Source organism: Gymnoscopelus braueri, assembly GCF_963280865.1.
Source record: "Gymnoscopelus braueri genome assembly, chromosome: 1".
NCBI lineage: Eukaryota > Metazoa > Chordata > Actinopteri > Myctophiformes > Myctophidae > Gymnoscopelus > Gymnoscopelus braueri.
In genome coordinates, this window is record NC_137603.1 from 22,297,443 (window position 1) to 22,320,396 (window position 22,954).

The 22,954-nt window shown below is 42.1% G+C and overlaps 1 protein-coding gene across 2 annotated transcripts in view; it reads left to right on the forward strand.

Moving 5' to 3' along the window:
* The window catches only part of nfatc3a (nuclear factor of activated T cells 3a), a 142,587-nt gene that overhangs the window by 108,675 nt on the left and 10,958 nt on the right, over window positions 1–22,954 (forward strand). For both annotated transcript variants that reach the window (XR_013933091.1, XM_080427126.1), the window contains exons 8-10: window positions 400–526; window positions 6,074–6,376; window positions 7,264–8,046. Coding sequence is in view for 1 of the 2 variants with exons in the window: in XM_080427126.1 (XP_080283252.1) it covers window positions 400–526; window positions 6,074–6,376; window positions 7,264–8,046 (1,213 nt within the window). In the remaining variant the exon portion in view is untranslated. The remainder of the gene's footprint in view (window positions 1–399; window positions 527–6,073; window positions 6,377–7,263; window positions 8,047–22,954) is intronic.

The window sequence follows — 22,954 nt, forward strand, 5'->3', positions numbered from 1 at the left end:
TTTGAACAAGAAATATCACTCAGTGCACCTTTAACCCATTAAGACCGTGTCATTTTAGATTTCTTTGGCTATTCAAAAATAGCAGATCTACAAGCTCATAGCACGGCACCGAGTGCCGTGCTATGAGCTTGTAGATCTGCTATTTTTGAAAAATCTTGAAAATGTGCGCAAATCTTTGAATATATATATTTTTCAAGCAAACATCTGTAACTCAAATCTTTGCTTCTGGTGGTCCCTGGAACAAAACCTTTTGAGATAGTTTTTTTTTTTTTCTTTTTTTTTTAAATATTTTTTTGGGGGGATTTAGAAATCATTTTTAGAATCGGCCTCAGGTCTTAATGGTTTGATACACATATTAGTGGTTAATAGTGTCATTTATGTTATGATATTGTTCCCCAGTCGAGCATCCTGGTGGAGGTCCCTCCCTACCACAGTAAGACGGTGGCGTCTGCCGTCCAGGTCCAGTTCTATGTCTGCAACGGCAAGCGGAAACGCAGCCAATCGCAGCGTTTCACATACCTGTCGGGTAAGAGAAGCGACCAATCACAGCACTTCACATACCTGTCATGTAATGGAGCAGGTCCATTTGGTTCCTAATAGCAGTTAGGCTTGGTACCCCCTCAAGGACCCCTGGGGGGCTCCGGACCCCGCGTTGAGAAATATTGAACTAGCATGTCTCTAGAACACACTAGCTTGTAGGAACATACGGTCTCAAGGTTATGTTGCATTCCCGTTTCCCCGTTTCTCTCTATCTCCCCTCCCCTCCTCTCCTCTCCTCTCCTCTCCTCTCCTCTCCTCTCCTCTCCTCTCCTCTCCTCTCCTCTCCTCTCCTCTCCCTGGGTAATGACTGTGATTATAACAGATAACAGAGACAGACATAGCAAGCTGTTTGCACTTGGCACCTCTCCACTAACCCTGTTTCTCTGTCTCCCTCCAAAGTTTGCATTGCTGTGGTTTATTTAATGTTATTTGGGGGGTGGGTGGGGGGATGCTGCTACACTGAACGATAACACACACACACACCTGCCAACTGTTTATCTGTAAACCTCCCCTTCACTGTTACGGTTACGGTTATGTTTACGTAATCAATTAATTGATAATTATAGCTTTTTAGTTTTTTTTGCTAAATGTTTTTTTCCCAGAAATAATAATTTCGAATAGATTTCTTATTTTTTTTTACAATAACCTGATTCAATTAGTTTGATTAACGACCTAAACCCTGTATTATACTTAACGGTGGTGTGCAAAACAAAAATTAACATCTGGAATATTTTTTAAACATCTTACAAAACAATATTCTTAGATGGGGGCCCACAGCCAAATACATAATAATTGAGAACCTCTGCTACATGTGGAATGAAGACACACAAGCCCCTGTCACACTTTAAGCCAAATCTTTGTCTCGTTACTTGGTAATGTTATTGTTTTGTTTTGTTTTGTTTCTTCCTCTTGAATCGAGTCAAACTGAGAACAGCGTTGGCGGAATATCTAATGACTGTGGATTTTTCTGCAACATATCCAAACCTTAAGTTTTACCACAAGAGTGTGAAAAGGATGTGTGTGCGTGCGTGCGTGCACTTGTATATCTCTACTTGTGAGGGCCAAATGTCCCCACATTTATAGTAGAATTTGAAATAGACATTGTGAGGACAATTATTGTCCTGGACCTCACAAGAGAAATGGTTGTTTTATGGTTAAAAAAGGTTTTTGGGAGTTAGGCTTACAGTTAGGAAATGATTCAGGTCGGGATTAGGGTTAGGATTAGGTATTTAAGAGGTTAGGTTTAGGGGCCGGGGTTGGAGTTATTCCTGATTCTTACTTAAAAAAAAGGAAAAATGGCAGATCTACAAGCTCACAAGCTTGTAGTATAATCGCTGTCCTAAAATGTTGATATCCTCAAAAGTATAGTAAGACAAACGTGTGTGTGTGTGTGTGTGTGTGTGTGTGTGTGCGCGTGCATGCGTGCGTGTGAGAGCGCTTTCACACGTATATCATCTCTGTCAGGTGGAAACCTCATTATGTCCAAAACTGTTACTTTTCAGGATTCAAATTCAAACGTAGCAGATTTACAAGGTCAAAACACGTCACTTCACGCTGCACTTCGAGCTTGTAGATCTGCTGCAAAAAAACACAACAAGTTAAAATATGGAGATAAGAGGTTTCTGCCCGACAGCAACGAACGATATGTTATTTGAACATAATACCTCTCGCCCACCTCATCATCACACCTAGTTCCTGTTGTCTGCCGCTCACAGAGCACGGCAGCCAATCAGAGTGCAGTTCAGCAGTGGTGGAAAAAGTACTAAAATGTTTTTACTTAAGTAAAAGTATCAATACTGCAATGCAGAAATACTCTGTTACAAGTAAAAATCCGGTATTCAAAATGTACTTGAGGAAAGGTACAGAAGTATTGGTATCAAAATATATTGATACGTTTTCAAATGTATACAAATCTTTTGAAAATAGCAGATCTATAAGCTCACAATGCGTCGCATCGCGACGCATTGTGAGCTTATAGATCTGCTATTTTCAAATGGACGAAATGCATATAGGGCTGAAGTGGGTAATGTATGTTTTGTAATAATAAAATCTACAAAGTAACTAGTAACTTAAATTTCCAAATAATTGTAGTGGAGTAAAAGTACAATATTTGCCTCTTGAGATGTAGTGGAGTAGAAGTAAAAGTACCGAAAGTTGGAAATACTCCAATCAATTAAAAAATACCTCAAAATTGTACTTACGTGCAGTACGTACGTGCAGTAAATGTACTTGGTTACTTTACACCACTGCAGTTCAGTAAGCCTGCTCTGTCAGAGTCAGGGAGGCTGACACCGCTATTGTCACCACGGACGCACAAAAAAAGACGGCAAACCTGCCCACAGTCACTGTCTTCTTCACACATCTGAGTGAAGGGGCTTAGCTTCTGAGGCCCAAAGAATTGATGTGTTCTCTTTGTATGATTAGTTCACCTTTTGAAATATCAAATAAAAGCCAGCTTGAAATAATACAGTTCACTTGAGATAGAATTTACAAAAGAAAAACCATAGGAGTACCACAATGGAAATGAGCTCTCAAGCTTATTATTATTTTTTTTTATCCTTTTATGTACAAATTTGTGGTCATGTTTATGCATTTTTGTCAATCAATCAATCAATCAAAACAAAATGCATTTGGCGGGGAAAACACCCGAGTAATTGATTTATTTAATCTTACAAGTGATGTTTCATCTTCAGAGGGCGTGTTAGCGTCAGGAAAGAACTGGCAGTTCAAATGTTTACCTCTGCATTCATTTATGAAGAAACATGAAAAATGTGCAATACGGAGATACAAGGTTTCTGGCCAACAGCGACGATGATACTTTATACCCTGCCCCCTGATTTCATCCTGTCCCGCCGTGTCCCGGGCCCTTGTTTAGTCTCATAAACCCTAGCTGAACTTGCTGTGTGTCCCCCCCCCCAACCCAACCCCCAGTCTCCGGGACCTCGAGGCAAGGTGAGGTGATGTGAGGAGAGGCCCCGATCAGTCGACTGGTTTATGCCTGGGGTGGGGGGGGGGTTAGCATTCTGCTCCTCTTCCCTCATGACGGTACACATGAAGGCAGCCATATGCTCTCCTCTCTCTCTGACTCTGTGAAGGAGGAGGGTAAAAATACCTCAGCTGTCACAAGGCACCAGATCGGGAAATAGGTTAGCGATGGGCACAGTGACGCCGGGCCGCTCTGCTGCTGCTGCCGCCTGCTACAGAGGAAAGGAATGGCCCCGTTCACTATCAAAATATCACCCTGGGTCGTTGGGAAGTGGATTAGATTTTTGAAGGAGATACGTTTCAGCAGGATGTTCAGTGGCGGAAGAAGTCCTTAACCCCATTCAATCCGGGAACGCATCTCTCTCATTTTAGATGTCTTTGGCTATTAAAAAATAGCAGATATACAAGCTCATAGCATGGCACGAGTGCTGCGCTATGAGCTTGTAGATCGTGGAAAATGTGTTGCAAATCTTTGAATGTATAGTTTTTCAAAGCGAACATTTGTGAAATATTTTTGTTCCAGGGACCTCCAGAAGCAAAGATTTGAGTCAAAAGATTTTTTTTTAATAGCAGATCTACAAGCTCGTAGCACGGCACTCGGTGCCGCGCTATGAGCTTCTAGATCTGCTATTTTTGAATAGCCAAAGTATAAAATAATGGTTATAGCTCAAATCTAAAATGACACAGATGGTTTCCCGTATTGAATGGGTTAAAAGTGGCATTTTAATTCCATGTAATGTCATTAGTGGGCTATGGACAGTTCAGAAACCTGCTACCAATGACATCATCGATAGAGATTCCAAGCTAATAGAAACTACAGCCTTTCTCTTCCTGGAAAGTTATAGAATTCTGAAATAGAAGCCACGGTTTCTGCATTGATAAAACGTGAAAAAATGAAACGTTTGAAATCTTGTTTGACCTCACCAAACCTGCCTACCGATGATGTCACCGGTAGGCAGGTTTCTGAACTGTCCACAGCCCACCAATTAGAAGCAGAGTGAGTAGACAGAAATGGTGCCATCTTATATCTATCAACGTTGGACTGACCGTTCTGTTCTACCCACAGTACTGCGAGTAGATTATCTAAGGACAATCGTGACTATTTTTATACCTGTTAATATACTGTTTATATACTGTTGACGACACTTATATCTACACCTGTTGAAAGCTCTTCCACCATGCTAACGCCCAGGCACTCCAAGTGCTGTGAACCAGCCAAGCTAGATTTGTGTAGTACACTGCAGTGGTTCTCAAACTAGTTCATGTCAAGGACCCCCAAAATGATATGTATTTGGCTGCGGACCCCCATCGGTGCCAGGGATTTTTCAAAAATAGCGGATCTACAAGCTCATAGCGCGGCACTCGGTGCCGTGCTATGAGCTTGTATATCTGCTATTTTTGAATAGCCAAAGTATACTCAGTAACTCAGATTGTAATTCTAATACAACATTAATATTAAACAATGTATGTGACAAAAAGGAATGAATAAAATAAGACATATTTTTTCTTTAAAACCTTGAAAAATAAAAAAATAAAAGTTTTCATTGTGATACCAATAAATAAGAACTTATAGTATACTACAACACAATCGATTGACTGATCCTTAAAATAAACACCCATCTGACCACCTGTTAAGAGGTCAGATGGGTGGGCCACAAAAACCCTTTCAAAATGTTCAGCTTCAAAAGTGCCTAAAAATTGCTCTTGAGTAAAGTACTTGAGTAAATGTACTTAGTTACTTTCCACTACTGGGCATGTTGCTCCGTCGGTTGACTGTGTGAGATTACTACAACCTATATTTAAAGCACTCTGGCAAGCCGTGATACAGAATTGAACTTCAAAGGAAACTTATCTCCAAAAGATTGAGGCCGCTTGTGTGGGTGGCGAGTGTCGTAAAACTATAAAGGGCTACCGTCTCGAATATGGGGTGGTGTCATTTATAATGCCATGTAATAACCACTACAATACCTGTCTCTGTTGCAACACAATGACTTAACAAAATCTAATAATACTCTGACCTTCCTTTGCGTGTCATTTGATCATCGAGAATGTCGTGTGATCCAGTATCATTGGTGCCTTTGGCATTTCTCTATTATCTCTCGTATCTGTTATTAATAACCACTAGCTTACTGCCGCTATGTTTTTATTTATTCATTTATTTTTGCATACTGTATCTCTATATCTTGCCTAGCCTAGAGATAATAATTGTGATTTTTATCAGAATTAAGTTATCAGTGGGTCTTGTTTTGATGTAAATAAATGATGTTATATCCTATCTCCCCTCTTTCATCTCTCTCTTTCTCTGTCGCCACCCCCCCCCCTTTTTCTCTCTGTCTCTCTCGTTGTCTCTCTCTCTCTCTCTGTCTGTATCTATCACGCTCTGTTTCTGTCTATCTCCATCTCTCTCTCTCTCTCTCTCTCTCTCTCTCTCTCTGTCTCTCTCCATCTCTGTCTCTCTCTCTCTCTCTCTCTCTGTCTGTATCTATCACCCTCTGTTTCTGTCTATCTCCATCTGTCTCTGTCTCTCTCTCTCTCTGTGTGTGTATAGTCTTGGTGAAGCAGGAACACAGAGATGAGTTGGATCATACCACGGTGTCATCCATGCCCATGTCCATGCCCCTGGCTCACCACGGCAGCCTGGTGCACCACGCCCAGATGCCTTCCCCCGAGCAGGGCCACCCGCCGGACGGCCTTCTGTCCGGCTCCCCGCGGGGCCTGGCCCCCGGCCCCGGCCCGGGCCCCGGGGCCGGCCTGCATCCCCTCCAGGCCCAGTGCTCTCCCCTGGGCTCCCCGTCCTTCCAGCACCTGCCTCACCTGCAGGGCCGCGGCGGCATGCACCACCCCACGCAAGGTGTTAGGTTTAGCTTTTTACCATTGGTTAAAGTGTTGATTTCGTTGCGACGCGTTGTGAGCTTGTAGATCGGCTATTTTCAGCATGCAACCAAGTGTAAAATCAGCCATTACGACAACATCAAGGCATTTTAGTCGGCTAAATCAACTGTAGTTTTAGTCGACTATAATCTTATGATATTTAGTCGACTAAAACTAGACAAAAACTAAAACATTTCAGATGACTAAAATATTTATTCGAAAGACTATGACTAAAACTAAATAAAAATGTGCAGAATTTGTTTTTGATTACCTTTTTAAAGTGGGTTTGCTGGTTTAGTTAAAAAATTCAGCTTTGTTTTCATTTTGTTTTTGTTAGTTTGTGTTTGTTTTATTTTTTTATATACTCTTTTTATTGGACATTTTTGTAACATGACAATCACATCAAAGTATAACCAACGGCTATAAAATATAAAACAAGAAAAGACAATGACAGATAATTTGGTAAATGTTCCAAATGAGTTCAAATAAAATATATATGACAGAAAAAAACAGAACAACAACACTCTTGCCCTCATACTCTCCCGAGTCCCAACACAAATCGTGCCCTCTTTCTGTTACTCCCTCTGTCTCCTTAAACAACAGTATTATGTTTCATTGATCATAAAATATTATAGAATTAAATTAAATTAAATGTTATTTTATTATAAAAAATAATAATAATTGTGTTAGTTTTTTATTGTAATTATTGTAATTGTGTCTGGGGCGAGATTCAAAAAGCACAGAAAAACAACGATTATCTACTAGCTCACAACGTGTCGCAATGTGACGTGATATTTACTTCAGTTAACGAGAAAGTTTAGTCAATTCTAGTTTTGGTTTGGCTCTAACAACGCTCCCTCTCCGCAGACTGCCACATGGCGTTCCAGCCCGGCTCGGCCCCGCCCCGGCCCTCCTACCAGCCCACTATGCAACACGCCCACAGCATGGCGTTCAACGGCCAGGCCAGCCTCCCTCCGCAGGGCTACGAGAGGATGTCGTTTCAGCCGGACCCCGCCGCCATGGGCCTCGCCATGGCCTACTCCTCCTCCCCCTCCTCCTCCTCCTCGTCGGCTCCCTCCTCCGCCCTGACCCACTCCTCCCCTCACCTCCACACGCTGGGGGGGGGCTACCACTGCCCGCCCAACCCGGCCCAGGTGGGCTCGCCCGGCGGCGGCGGCGGACACCCCCTGGTGGGGCAGCAGCCCTCGCCGCAGCTCCAGAGGGCCATGGGGTACCACCCGGCGGGCCAGCGCTCCGCCTCCTGTCCCACGCCCTCCAGTGCCCCTCCTCCTCCTCCTCCTCCTCCTCCCCCGCGGATGATCCCCTCGTCGCCCCACCACTCTGGACCCTCGTCCCCTCAGCTCCACTCTCTGCCCTACCAGTCTCCCACCACCTCCTCCTCGCCCACCTCCTGCGGCAGCCCCCTGGGGGGTCCCGGCAGGGGACAGCCGTCCTCCCAGGCCAGCAGCCCGGGCATGGCCGGCATGTCTCCGTCGGCGGCGTCGTCGGGGGGGTCCCTGGTTCACCCGCTTCAGGGGCCCTTCCCCGGACCCCCCGCGGACGCAGAGAGGCTGAACATCAAGCAGGAGCCGGAGGACAGGGAGCCCACCTTCCGCTCCATCGGCCTGCAGGACATTACACTGGATGATGGTGAGACTTCTGTTCTCCTCTGTTTCTTCTCTTTCACACAACTTATAGCAAACCGTGCTGTGAAGCGTATTTCACAGGTTTTGTACTTGTTTCCATACATTCCAGAACTCAGAACTTTCACTTTTTTGTAATAGTTTTTTATGACGTACTGCTTTACCCCTTCAGGGGTGCTTCTGGCTATAATGGAATGTAGAAAAAACAGAACTTCATGGTTTCTGGGAAGTTTCACGTTCTGGAAGGTTAACCTTCGTAGTTGAAAAGATACAATTGTAGTTCTTCAGCGGTTCTTCAGTGGTTGTTTAAGGTGGTTGAGGTGCTATACAGCACCACTGTCGTACAGAGAACCTGCTCAGCCTCCGTATGGTTCTATAGACGTTCTCTACTGGTTCTTCAGCTTAGTTTAGACACCTCTGAAACACCTTGAGTCAAATAGCGTTTTTCTTCTTGTATCGTGCCAGTCGGGCACACCAAGTAAGCGCATTTGTACTGACTTGGTGTGACAAAGCTTTTTAAACAGTCCCAGCCTCCACAGGTGCAGTGATTGCTGGTGTCCCTCTTTTCACTGCATGCAGACTAACGTTGCAAAATTTAGCATGTTTTTACGGAATTGTCTGACAACCAGTCGGTTGAGAAGTCGTAGTTTTTGCGTTCTAGTATAAAAATGTGGTTCTGGTGTGTTGTTGTTTATAAAAAGGGTAATTGTATTAACATCATAGATGCAGGATATGTTGAATATAGATACGTAATACACAGTACAGGGTAAAATCCTGAGTAGTCTGATAAGTCTGATAGTGTAAAAATGGAACCAAATGGTCAATTCTCGTTCCATTTGTACTCTCTCAGAGTTACATTGTGCATTAATGAACACTCGAGTTTACTGTGTGTTTAGAACCTATTCTATCTCTTCTCATAATGCTCGTCAATGTATTTATTCTCTCCCTGTCCCTTTGTCCTCCTGCACGTTCGTCCTCACGCGCCCGCGCAATCAAATCAAATTTTTCGGTCTCAATTGGGGGGAAGGCTGTCAGATTAAATTCGTCCCTCGTGACACGCGGTGCTAATTTAGTATCTTGACAATGTAAAACAATACACACAGCCAGTTGCTGTGCCCTGGACGGGCGGGGCGGGGGGGAGAGGAGGGCAGGGGAGGGGCAGATGCCTCATCATTACGGCGATAGATACGGTTTCATCTGTCACTGTAATAGACAGTTGCATACACAGTTGCTGCACACACAAACACACACACACACACACACATTTGTATTTCTACACTTGTGAGGACAGTAACATTTTAGGCAATTTCATAAATGCCATTTTTGCCTTTTAATTGGACATTTCTGCGACACGTTGTGAGCTTGTACACAACTAAGTATAAACCAGGCATAAATCCAACACGAACCCCTAAAACTAACCTATAAAAACCCCAAGCCTAACTCTAAAAATCTATTTAAAACAATCTTCTTCAATCTTGTGAGAAGCAGGAAAATGGTGCTCACAATGTCTATTCAGCAAATGACGCTATACTTGAGGGGACATTTGGCCCTCACAAGTATAGTAATATAAGTACACACACACACACACACACGCACACACACACGCAAGCACGCAGGGCCCTTTTTTTATTGACAGGGTCCTGTGACTTTAGTATTGGATGACGCAGTGACACCAATAGCATCACTGATAGATAACCCCCCCACTGTATCATATGGAAGGATTGTGTAATCACAAACAAGCCAGAGCTTCTAGTGTGGAGATTAATTACATTACAGCCGCTGTTTATCGTTGCTTCTCAGAACTTGGGGAGAACAACACACACAGTGGTGTGTGTTGGCGTGGTAATTACATCTGACGCGTGTGTGTGTCTATGTGTGCATGTGTGCGTGTGTGTTATCCAGCTGTAATTAGGATGCTCAGGGGGTCTTGTTGACTTTAGGAGATGACATCTCTCTCTCTCTCTCTCTCTCTCTCTCTCTCTCTCTCTGTTATTATCATCATCCATAACCGTTGTCTCTCTGCAAACAGCACGGGGTACAGTCATACATTTGAGCTAAAAGGATAACACAAAAAGCTAAAATGATAACACAAAAAAGTCCCGTGGTCCTATAGAGTGTGGATTCAATATAACTAGCACAGGGCAGGACATCTACTGGCTGACAAGAATTAATACATTGAGTCAAAGTCTTTTCCACACCTACAGAAGACCAAAGGCCCATCAATGTCAAAGAAAAGACTCCTGCACACTGTCTTCAAATGCAAAAGGTTTTTTAACCCATTAAGACCGGGAACGCGTCTGTCATTTCAGATTTATTTGGCCATTAAAAAATAGCAGATCTACAAGCTCGTAGCGCGGCACCGAGCTTGTAGATCTGCTATTTTTGAAAAATTGTGAAAATGAGTGCAAATCTTTGAATGTATATTTTTTAAAGCGAACATTTGTAACTCAAATCTTTTCTGGAAGAACTTTTTTTTTTTTTTTTTTAAAGTGTTAGGATTTAGAAAACATTCTTAGAATCAGCCTCAGGTCTTAATGGGTTAATTGGAAAACGACATTTCTGTCAAGACACCTTCATCAGGTTAAGTAAGCCAACTTACCCTGCTAAAGGTCTTTTGACAGAAACGTCGGTTTCGTATTTGGAGACTGTATTTTGGAGGTGTGTGGGTACGTTTTTCTTGTACTGTCCTGAAGGTAAATGTGTGGGTTTGAATCCCAGGTAGGACATAACAGTTTCTTTTTTTTTGCAGCTTTAATTAGCACTGAAACTTTGATTGAGTGCTTCCTCATCTGTCATTCAGAGCCGGTGGCGTATTCAAATGAGCAGGGGAAAAGGCAGGAGGTTAATAAACAGCCTGGTGAGGGCTTGTCAGAGAGGTGCGATGGTGTGTGCTGGCAAGGGTCAGCCTAATTAACACCAGTGTCAATAAGTCATGTGTGAAAGTCTGACTGGCCGCTGGAGTTCATCTGTAGTGTAATGGCTACTTATGCACGCTCACACGCTAACACATGCTAACAAACATTAAAGGGGGTAAGTGATATGTTTCTGTACAAAAAAAAGTTATTTGTTAAAAGGTTAAAAGCTCTATGTTCCGATTTCTATAGAGTTTGTTCAGTAACAGGGATTCTCCCTGTCTCTCTAGCTCTTTAGTAACAGAAAATAATTTGTCAGGTCAGATAGCCTACCAAATTTATCCAAACTTAATTATAAGTTGCACCCGGCCAATGGTTTGATAGGCTAAAATATTTTAACATTTCCCCCCTGACCTGTCCAATGCAATGTGATTGGTTAAAAGCTGGTCAAAAAGAACATTTCCCACCCATTTTTGACATTTTAAAGTGTAATCCCCATTTCTCACCAACCCAGTCCTCTGGGGGTGAGACAAATACTTTGCCGACACAGTCTTTCTGTGTCCCTCTATCTCGCTCTGTTTCACGCATGCACGCACGCACGCACGCGTGTCCGCACACACACACACATACACACACATACACACACACACATGTATCGTGAAAAGTAGCCGTCTCCATCTCTAAGACAGCTCAAGTATGAAGCAGAAAGTGTGAGAAAAGTTTGTGAGTGACACGGTTCAACGCAGGACTTCAAGCTCTCTCCCTCTCTCTCTCTCCCCCCCCCCCCCTCTCTCTCTCCCTCTCTCTCTCTCTCCCCTTGAGCCGGTGGCTATAAATAGTGTTTTTTTTCTGTGCCAGCCAGGCTCTGTAGGCCATGTTTTGAAGTAGCAGCGAGCGCACAGATTCACCCAGCCCATGAGTTTTTAGGAGGTCACATGGAGCACATCCTTAAATAGACCACCGGCTATACAGACAGATGTGACAGACACAAAGACAGATAGACAGACTAATGTAATCAGGTACAACATTCTAAATGACTGGTTCTCAAATTACCCCACGGGTCCTCGAAGAGGTTCCAGGGGGTCCCCAGCAAAATGTGTTAATATTTAGCATCACAATCAGTTGAACTACTTTAACTCTATATACTACGGCTATTTGAAAATAGCCGATCTACAAGCTCACAACACGTCACATAAATCTTGACAAAACGTTAAAAAAAATTGTGAAACAAACAACACAAATGTTGTGGGGGTACCTGTCACAAACTATTTTGAGATGGGGGTCTGCGACCAAATATATATATATATACATTTTGGGGGTCCTTGACATGAAAATGTTTCAGAACCATATAAATAAATAGAAACATAATAAACAACTGCATTTCACATGTAGATTTTCTAGATTTTCTTCTTTTCTCCACAGAATTTTCTTTTTTTTTGTGTTCTTTTTTTTGTCACAAACTGGTCGTAACTACAATGCTAGTAACTACAATGCTAGTAATTGATGGCCTATCACCCCACTAACCATTTTGGTTTAAATGGGCATGATACCAAAGCAGATTTTGTAGTTTGTTTTCAAGTTCAGGTTAAAAAATACAGAATGGTAAAAACATGGCGTGCTAGTAAGCAACACAGCTACAGCTAATCAAATGAATAATGGTGTATGTTAGATTTAGGGATGTGCCACTTGTCAATGCTTGCACATTTACACACCTATATCTGTCTAACAATTTTTAATTTTTTACGCCGTGTTCATCCCCATTATACAAAAATTGCAGTGGCGTATTGTTAGCTTCTTTATTGTCAAAAATGTTGAACGTTGTAATTATTATATTTTTGGACATTTTTACCTGTAATGATGTGCCCAAAATAGAGTGAGCAGGTTGAAAGCAGTTAATCTCTTCTTGAATCACCTTCACATTTGTGTGCGTGTGTGTGCGTGTGTGTGTGTGTGTGTGGGTGTGGGTGTGTGTGTGTGTGGGGGGGGGGGGGGGGTGTGTGCACCATGAGAGAGTACAAACGTCACTTTGGAGAAAACTGCTGTGGTTAGCTAGCAGATGGCCCTGTGACGTACACCAGAGCATACTGGAGAGTGTATGTGTGTACACACACACACACACTGTAGCATATTTTGTGTGATAGCACACGTCTTTGTATGCTTGAAGACCAACTGAGGACTGTGTGTGTGTGTGTGTGCGCGCGCGTGTGTGCGTGCGATTGGGGAAGAGGTCATGGGAGGTGAGAAGACAGACCGACAGACAGATGGACAGACAAATTCAAGATCCAATCCCACCACAGGGTCACTCAGCTGAGACACACACACGCACACACACACACACTTGGCATCTCAGAGATAAGGACGTTGCTTACGTAGAAATAGACAGACAATATACAGTTAATCAAAAATAATCCAGAATAAATGTAGATTATTTTGTTTGATAATTATTATGTCATCGTGAGTTTGTCATTCAAATGCCCAATTTGGTCATCTGTTATGCATGGTTAAAGCTGCACTGTTATACATAAAAGGTTACTTTAAGCACTGTGTATGGTAGAGTATAAGACATGCAGCACATGGTCCTGGCAGGTATCGAACCGCACCTCAATTATTACACGGCCATGGCAACATATTAGTATATGAGCAACAAAGGCATTAAGAAATGAATAGACATAGCTATCTTGTCGATAGCTTTATAAAGAATATAACTATCAATAAATTCATATTACATCACCTTCCTGAGTCCGTACAATGTAAACACAATGCACTATATCGTCTCTGTCGGGTGGAAACCTCCATATGTTACTTTTCAGGATTCAAATAAAAAAATATCTGCTACTTTTGATGCTGTAGGATGATCAAGTAAGGGGTTAATTTACGAAAAAACACAAAAAGTTTAAAATATGGAGATATGAGGTTTCCACCCGACAACAAGGATATGGAGGTTGTTTGAGACACAGCCATGTTGTGTTCAGCTCTCTTCTAAAGCACAGTTCAGAGGAGAGGAGACCAGTTGGAACTGGTCACTGCTCGTAAAAAACATTCCAAAACATCCGCTACATTCTACAACTGGCCTGTAACTGGGACCTCACACATTCAAATAACATACACAAATGCAGTTAACCGTGTCACAACAGTAACAACTAGCATCAATAGTTGATCGGCCATTTTTGCTATTTTTGATTTGTATTTTTAAGTGAAAGTGGTGTGTCTGCAGGGTTTGTAAATATTGAACCAATGAAAAGTATTAACAAGAGCTTGTGACTTAATAATCACTACATTGGATCCATTGAAACACAGGTTTCTTGAAAAGTAACGGTTTTGCACATACAAAGTTTCCATCCAACAAACAATTCTTGTAAAAAGCTTTCGCGCACCTACATGAAAAAGAGTTCTAGACCTTCCTCAGGCATGGAAGGTCTATACGACCGAAGCGTTGCTATATTCAACTTATTCATGTCATGTTCATCCGTGCAAGATGATAATGTGCGGGTAATCTTTTATTGTTGACGTCGTCCTCAATAATATAATTTTGAACATGTTCATGCAGGCCCGAGGCTATTTTTGAGAATCTTCTCCTATAACGACATGCCCAAAATAGGGAGTAATGTGTTTGAAGAAAATGACGTTTAGAAAGATGTACTATTAGTTGTGTGGTTGAGTTGTCCAGCAGGGAGCTAGGCTGGTTATAGACTGGTGGTGTGTTGAACTAATTAATCAGCTGATGACAGGCCCACTGTTTACCCTGTCTGTGTCACTACACATTGTGTGTGTGTGTGTGTGTGTGTGTGTGTGTGTGTGTGTGTGTGTGTGTGTGTGTGTGTGTGTGTGTGTGTGTGTGTGTGTGTGTGTGTGTGTGTGTGTGTGTGTGTGTGTGTGTGTGTGTGTGTGTGTGTGTGTGTGTGTGTGTGTGTGTGTGTGTGCGAGTGCGACATAGCTTCCATGTTTTGTGTGTGCTCCCCTGTCCATGCACACAGCTGCCTCACACCATGAGCATGGCAATGTGGCAGTGACCTGCTGCTCACACACTCCATGACGCACGCACACACACATGCACTGATGCACACACTCACAGAGGCACACACGTACAGTACATACACCTACACAAAAACAAAGGTGAAATATTACTAATTACTCATCGAAAAATGTCTGTCTGTCTATCTATTTATCTTAATCTGTGTGTGTGTGTGTATGCGTGTCTGTGTCTCTGTACGTGTGTGCTTGTGTGTGTGAGCATGCAAGTGTGCCTGTCTAATTGCATTAAAACAGATATAACCCACATAGTAAACGCCACACACGCCTAAGACATGTTACCATGCTTTGCTCCATAAACAACAACATACAGCATGTCTACTCATCATGTGTGCGTACACATACCTACACCCTGCCTATATATACAGCACCTAATAATTAAAAAAAAAAATATATATATATATATATATATATATATATATATATATATATATATATATATATCTATACACACACACACACAAGCACAAGCGCCCACACACCCAGGTCTAAATTTAAAGCACAAGCTAATCAGGGTCTGTTTCTGAGGCTTCTGAAAGTAGCACAGCTGTCACTGGCCTGCTCGCTCTGGGTCCATATCAATCTGTACAAACTATTTACCAATATAGCTCAGCACGCCAGGCCTTCCTCATAGCAGTGTAGGGCTGCAGAGATCCATTATCTTCTTAGAGATTATTCTGTCGATTTTTTTTTTGAATAGTCGAATAATCAAGTAGCACTTTTTCATATCCTACTATAATTCTACAAAGCTCTGTAGTAGTGGTGAGGTGGTGAGGTGGTGAGGCCAACATTTGTTCTGCCCGGTTCTCCTCAGTGGCTGGAGCAATTGATCTGAATTTGCACACAGCCATTGACCATTACCATGGGCACGGAACAGCGAAGCCCGTTTTCCGATTTCACCAAAGCTGTTTATTAGCGTTTTTAAGTAAAAGAATGTCGCCATGGTTACGGCTGCCCAGCTGTGGGATGGCCCCGCAAGCTATGGGACGAACTGCCTCCCGGGTTGCCAGATCATGTGCGCATATCCCCCCACGGGTATGGACTAGTATATATATATTTTTATAGATATATCAAGGAATGCATTTAACATTTAAGCCCTATTTTCTACGTTTAGCACAATGGTGTCGTATGTTATTTTATTAAATTATTATCAATATATATTTTTTTATAAACGATTATATTGATTAGTTTGATTAACCCTCATAGCAGTGTCTAGATAAGACATGTTTGATGGAGTGATTTTTGTCACAAAGATTTTTGCTCAAGATTTTGGGCCCGGCCCGGCCCGAAAACGTCGGGTCGGGTTTTGGGCAGAATTTGAGAACTCTAATGACTTAGACCATGCTGCATGCATGCATGTATACAGCTAGTATACAGTGAATAGACTTGCCAGTCTCCAGGTTTTCTTCAGAATAAGTAGGCTACTGTAGGACGCTGATTTAATTCATGTAGAAATACTATCATTAAAAAAATGCGTAGCACATTGTAAAACACACTGTCACATTAGGCGTCCACTAGTTTCCTTTCACGGCTAGGTCTATGTGTTTATGGTAATATTATTGACCGCTCATTGTGTATGTCCATGGTCGGAAATACCATTTTGACGAGAATGTCCATCACATTGACCCCTGCTCTTTCCTCTAAAACGGTAAAAGTTAATATTCATTCAGTGTTGCCAAAGTATTAATTTAAACTAATATACAGATTCAAACCACCACCAATTATCACATTTACACAATTTTACACCATTTCTTACTTTCGTACAGTCAAGTGAAGTTTCTGCCCTAGTCAAGTTGAGATAAATAAATCATTCAGGGGCATGCATATTTGCTCACACTTGTATTCATAACGTACTTACAGTGTGTGTGTGTGTGTGTGAGTGTGAGTAAGTATGAGTGAATGACCGGTGCCAGACCAAGGCCGCACGCTGCCACTACTCAGGCATGGCAGATTAACGACACAGAACCCCTCATTGAACAGCAGGAAAAATAACACCACTTAGGAAAAACGCAGTCCTCCTCCTCCTCCGACGACCAAAGGCTGCCACTCATTAAAGACCATGGCAAACATATACAGCCCCAAAACCCACCCCGCCGACAAACATGTGGAAACAGGCTCTGTGTGTCGTCTTTCCGTACGGTTTACATCCATCTTTAGAGAGTGTAGTGCAGAGGCCTTGACGGCGGCCCAAGGCCTGATGCTGGAGCGCGCTCCAGCGTTGCGTTGTGTTCTGCAGCCCTCGCCCCGCTTCCAGGCGTTGGGGCAGGACCAGAGGAAAGCCTGGAAGTCCCTCTGCGCTGATGAGAGCTGCATGTTGACTCTGGTTCAGGGAAAGGGAAAGGCATGTAACGATTTATCGTAAATCGATTTAAAATCGATTAAAACTGGTGACAATTTATATCGATTTAATAAGAAATGAATCGTGACACAAAAAGCTGAAAAAAGGAAGAAAATACAGGATCTTTGTAAGAGAAATTGATTTAAAATACTGGATTTGTGTAAGAGAAATTATAATAAAAAAGATTTTTCGGTCATTTGTCTGGAAACAAATGTTGTGTTTAAAAAATAATGAAAAATCGTGAACCTAGCATCGTGATTCGAATCGTATCGTGAGTTGAGTGAATCCTTACATACATATTATATAGAGTTTGGTAGATCTCTAAAAAAGTTTTGTGGTCCTGTGTTGCTTACCCACTTTTGAATGTGAAATTGAATGTGGCCGTCCATACTGTACAACGCCCTCCAGGCGGTGAACGGTGCTGTTGAAATGCCTGAGATTCAAACGCGGGTCTCCTCGCGTGGGAAGGCACAAGCCAAACATCAACCGCTAGCCTAAGAGGGAATCCCCCCCATTGGCTTGGGGGGCATACTATATCAGGCTTATGGTCTTCAGGCAGTGGCTCTGAGTCACTCTGCTACACTGTGTTAACACACCATCCTGATTTGTGTTTTGTCGCAACCTCAGAAGTTTTGCTGAATGACTGGATGATTGAAAACCTTCACTAGTCAGATTTGTCACGGCACGCAAGTGAAGGCTTTACGAAGGGCAAAGTGTTTTTATAACGCATTCGTTAAATGGAGCCTAGAGCTTATTGCATGTTGATTTGTGTATGTGTCTGTATGTCCTTGCACACGGTTGTTGTTGTTTTACTTCAAGCTGTTACTGAGTCACCCTGGCCTAGTGTAGCAACCCACACTGCGCTTTGTCATATTATCGGAACCCGTGCTGAAAACTGCATTTTAAAGCCACGGAAAATACTGTTTTGTTTTGCTGCTGTCCTGTCGGGGCTAAACGATATTTTTTTTTCAGAAAACTGTCCAGATGAGTCAAGTGTTGTTGTTCCATGTTTCAGTCATAATGTATTTTTTTTTCTTGTGGAATAGCCTCTGTGCGAGCACTTAGATCAAACGATGTAAGTGAACCAACGGGATGGCACTACTAGTGTAAGTGTGAAAAAAGCATGAGTGTGAGTGAAATACAGGTGAAAAGGACCAGACAACATGAAGCTCTGTGCTGCTGCTCAGACACACTCAAGCCTCATTTATACTTTGTCATTCGACGGTGCTGGAAATAGATCTACGAGCTCGTGCATTGTGAGCATTGTAGAACGGCTATGTCCTTGGCGTGGGACCTTGCAACATTTGCAGCACTTTTTTTTTTTGTCTTTTTAGCTGAGCTCTCCCCCCCGGGTGGCCAGTGATTAAATGTTTTCTCCACTAAAAGCGGGTCCTGTGGTCATCTGGTGAGATCTGTGGCCCGCATCAAAGGCGGGCCGTCTCTTGAATCACTTATAATCACAAATGGGAAATCCAGCGATGATTCACAGAGATGAGTGACTCTGTGAAACAGACTAGCTGAGCCTTCCTCGCTCGCTCGCTCGCTCAGTCCTCAATCGTCAAAACTTAACCTGTTTAGACCGGGAAAGAATCTGTGTCATTTTTAGATTTCTTTGGCTATTCAAAAATAGCAGATATACATTTATTTTAGCTATTTTTAGCCATTTTTTTTTTATCGTGACATTTTGTGCAAATCTTTGAATATATATTTTAAAGCAAACGTTAAGTAACTCAAATATTTGCTTCTGGGTGGGGTCCCTGAAACAAAATATTTTACAAATGTTTAAAAATATATATATTCAAAGATTTGCACACATTTTCACGATTCTTCAAAAATAGCAGATCTACAAGCTTGTATGAGCTTGTAGATCTGCTATTTTTAATTTTTTAAATAGCCAAAGAAATCTAAAATGACAGAGACGTGTTCCCGGATTGAATGGGTTAAAAGAAAAAAGGAAGGAACAGAGGGAATGCAGGACTGATAAAAGATTTGAGTTAGATTTCAAAAAGAGTAAAAACCCTCTCCACTTAATAGCAAGCGTGGAACGTTTCACTAGACTGTTTCCATACACTGTGGACGGTGTGTGACCAGTGAAGCGCATTGCTCAAACAGATCACACCAGCCAGTGAACGCCTCACATTTTGTGCCGTACCCAGGGCCTCGTGAAGACGCGCGTACGTCATTAACACGGCCATGCCAAGTGGAAAAGTGCATGTGTTTGACATCAGCCCAAATCTGATTCTTGTCTTTATTTTGTTCTCTTGCCTCGTCCACTTTGCACGGGTGCGTTTTCCATCTGAGGCGCGTACTTGTCATCCACTGGATTGGACAATCAGTCAGCCCCGGTCCACCAGATTTTTTTTTTGTTTTTCTTTTGTGCTCGTGGTCAGGGAAATATTCTTGAACGTGTCATCGAGGGTTATGATAATCACCCGTTTTCCATTCCGACAGTAGACATGTTTACGGTACCGTACGTCCTTCTGTCCATCTATTACACTTCTGTTTCGCATTACGGGAAGCTTTTCAATATGTCTTCTTTTTTTAATGCGTCCCTCGCATAATCGAGACGTGACGCTAACGGTTCGCAGTAGGCCTTGGATCTGGTCGCTCGGAGTAAATTCTGGGAAATTAAAAGAAACGAGAGCCAGGAGTCACATTAATTCACTCATCATGTGCAGATTTGACAGCGTTCGTGCCTCATGAGTCAAAATGAGAAAAGGTCGAGCGGCTCCTCTCTCATTAGTGTGACATTACTTTGACCGTTGGCGTTTGACTGGGGTGTTTTCATTTAGGGCTAACAGGGGTTGATATCTGCGTCTACCTCAGCTAGAGTGAGATTAATGTGAGTTTCCCCTCTCATTGCTCATTTGATTATGAGTAATCTTTACTGTCACGCATTACTAATGGACCTTTACCAGGGAATTATACCTAGTGTTCCTACTAGTGAAGCCCTCCCAGTGGTGGAAAGTAACTAAGTGCATTTACTCAAGTACTGTACCTCAATGCAATTTTGCTGTACTTTTGCTTTACTTGAGTATGTCCATTTTCCCAATACTTATACTCATATACGTACATATCAGAGGCAAGTATTGTACCTTTTACTCCTCTACAATTATTTGAAAGCTTTAGTTACTAGTTACTTTTATGATTTAGATTATTAATACAAATATACATACATTAACCACTTAAGGCCTGTTTTATACTCGGCTATTCGAAATTTGTTTTTCTATATTGGGATATTGCTATTTTTACTTAAGTAAAAGATCTGAGCACTCCACCACCACTACCACTATTGAGAAGAACTTTTTACTGTGAGAGGCGCTGGTTCCTCTGTACTGTATGTTCACTAGAGGAAAGTGTCAAATAAAAAACTAAAGGTTTTAGCATAGTTTCCTTCCAAGAACATAAACAAACATAGCACTATGTTGAGTATTCATATATGATCATATTGTTATCATAAGGTAAGGAAAAAGGTTTTCAGCCCCTTGCTGTTGAACGCTAACTGGCAACAAATCTTGTGAATATACAGTCCTTGCTAAAGTCTGGTTAATGCTTCGGCGACACACTGTCGTGGGACGCCTTTGAAACTGAAATAACGTACTGTATTTGCCAACTGGAAAAAGTGATTTTTTTTTCCCCCCCAATTGAAAATACATGATTTCTGGTAAGCAACACACCATAAATCAGACTTTAGCCATTTTGTGACATTTCTTTACATGACTTCATTGCCTAGTCCCCCCCGACACAACTAGGGAAGACCCCCTTCTCAGTCATCTACAGAGGATCTCCTGTCCTGACTGAACTAGAAATAAGCGATCTGCAAGCTCACAGCGCGTCCCGATGCGCCACGGTGTGAGCTTGTAGATCAGCTATTTTCGGCGAGTGACACACACACACCAGACTTAACAAGCTACAGTACAAGCAGGCAAACGCTGAATCATCAGTTCTGTCTTGGAGCCGTTACCAGTAAACGTGAGAAACCGGTATCGACATACGAAACTGGTCTGAGGCGAGCTGTCGACTCAAACCGCTTCTTTCACTTCTGGATGTCTGATTGTTTTCAGTTCTCTAGTCTTGAATGAAACTACGTCTGCCATGTAAATCTGTTATGATTCACTGGACTGACTGACTGGTGGTTTATTATTCTTCTGTGTTCATCCGTTCTCTTTGAACTGATCACAGCCAAATAAACCCTCAGGCTATTATTTATAGTTTTATCTGATTCCAATTGTTTTTCACTTAACTGATCGTAAATCGTTCTTCACATAATATCCCAGACAGTTCAGCTTGTCTTGCAGTTACTTCAGTGATTAGTGTGATTTGGTAGAAGATGATAATGAACGATGCCAGAGGATTCAACGTCTTGAGTGAAACGACAGATGATGTGGATATAAGAACTATCATAACCTAGATCTTATTTTGTGGACGTTCGGCACAATCGTACTCTGTGTGCGTGCGTGCGTTTGTGTGTGTCTGCGTGTGTGTGCGCACATGTATTCGGAGCAAATAACCCTTGGGGTTATCTACCGTATGTGTTTTGTCTATTTGCGAGTCGGCCTGTCGGGTGAATCTCATTGGAAAATCACTGCGAAAATAAACACAGTCTTTTAATTAATGAATTTATTTATTTGTGAATACCCTAAAATATTCCTAATCTAAATTTACATCTGAAACACAAAGAGTACAGCTGCAGCATCCAGAGTGAATCTCCCCAGTGAACAGTCCGAGAACAAAATGAAGATCATCATCCTCATGAAGGCCTCTATGTGAAGACCTTGAAGCCTCGGTTATACTTAGTTGCGTGCCAGTGTCGTTGCTCAGTAAAATAGCAGATCTACAAGCTCACAACGTGTCACGCACGTGATGCGCTGTGAGCTTGTATATCTGCTATATATGGCATGCAACAACCAGCGAGCAACTAAGTATAACTGAGGCTTAAGAAGGGATTAAAAAAGAATCTTTCCTCATGGTTACACTCGATTAGGGTTGTGACAGTTAATCGAAGAGTTAATCTGCTCATTTTCTCTGTTTCATCACTTCCAATTTCACTTGTTCATCCTGTATCCCAGTATGAGTTCTCTCTCTCTCTCTCCTGTTTGGATGACATTGGTATCCCCCACCTGAACATTATATTTTCACTTTACTAAAGAGCTAAAGAGACCGGGAGACCCTTGTTACTGAACAAACAACGCAGTGATTACTATCAGAATATAAGAACTTTTTTTTCTAACCAAAACAAATATCACTTGCAGCACGTTTAACCTTTTTAAGAACGGGAACGCATCTGTATCATTTTAGCTTTCTTTGGCTATTCAAAAATAGCAGATCTACAAGCTCATAGCGCGGCATCGAGTTCCGTGCTATGAGCTTGTAGATCTGCTGTTTTAAAAAGAATCTTGAAAATGTGTGGAAATCTTTGAATATTCATATATATGTTTTAAAGCGAACATTTTTAACTCGTATCTGTGCTTCTGGGAGTCCCTGGGACAACATATTATGAGATGGGGGTCCGCGGCCAAATACATATCATTTTGGGGGTCCTTGATGTGAAAAAGTTGGAGCACCACTGATATAGCAACATAAGTAGTAACATTAAGTATAATATATATTCAAAGATTTGCAGAAATGTTCACCATAATTATTTTTTTTGCAGATCTACAAGCTCATTAGCACGGCACTCGGTTTTTGAATAGCCA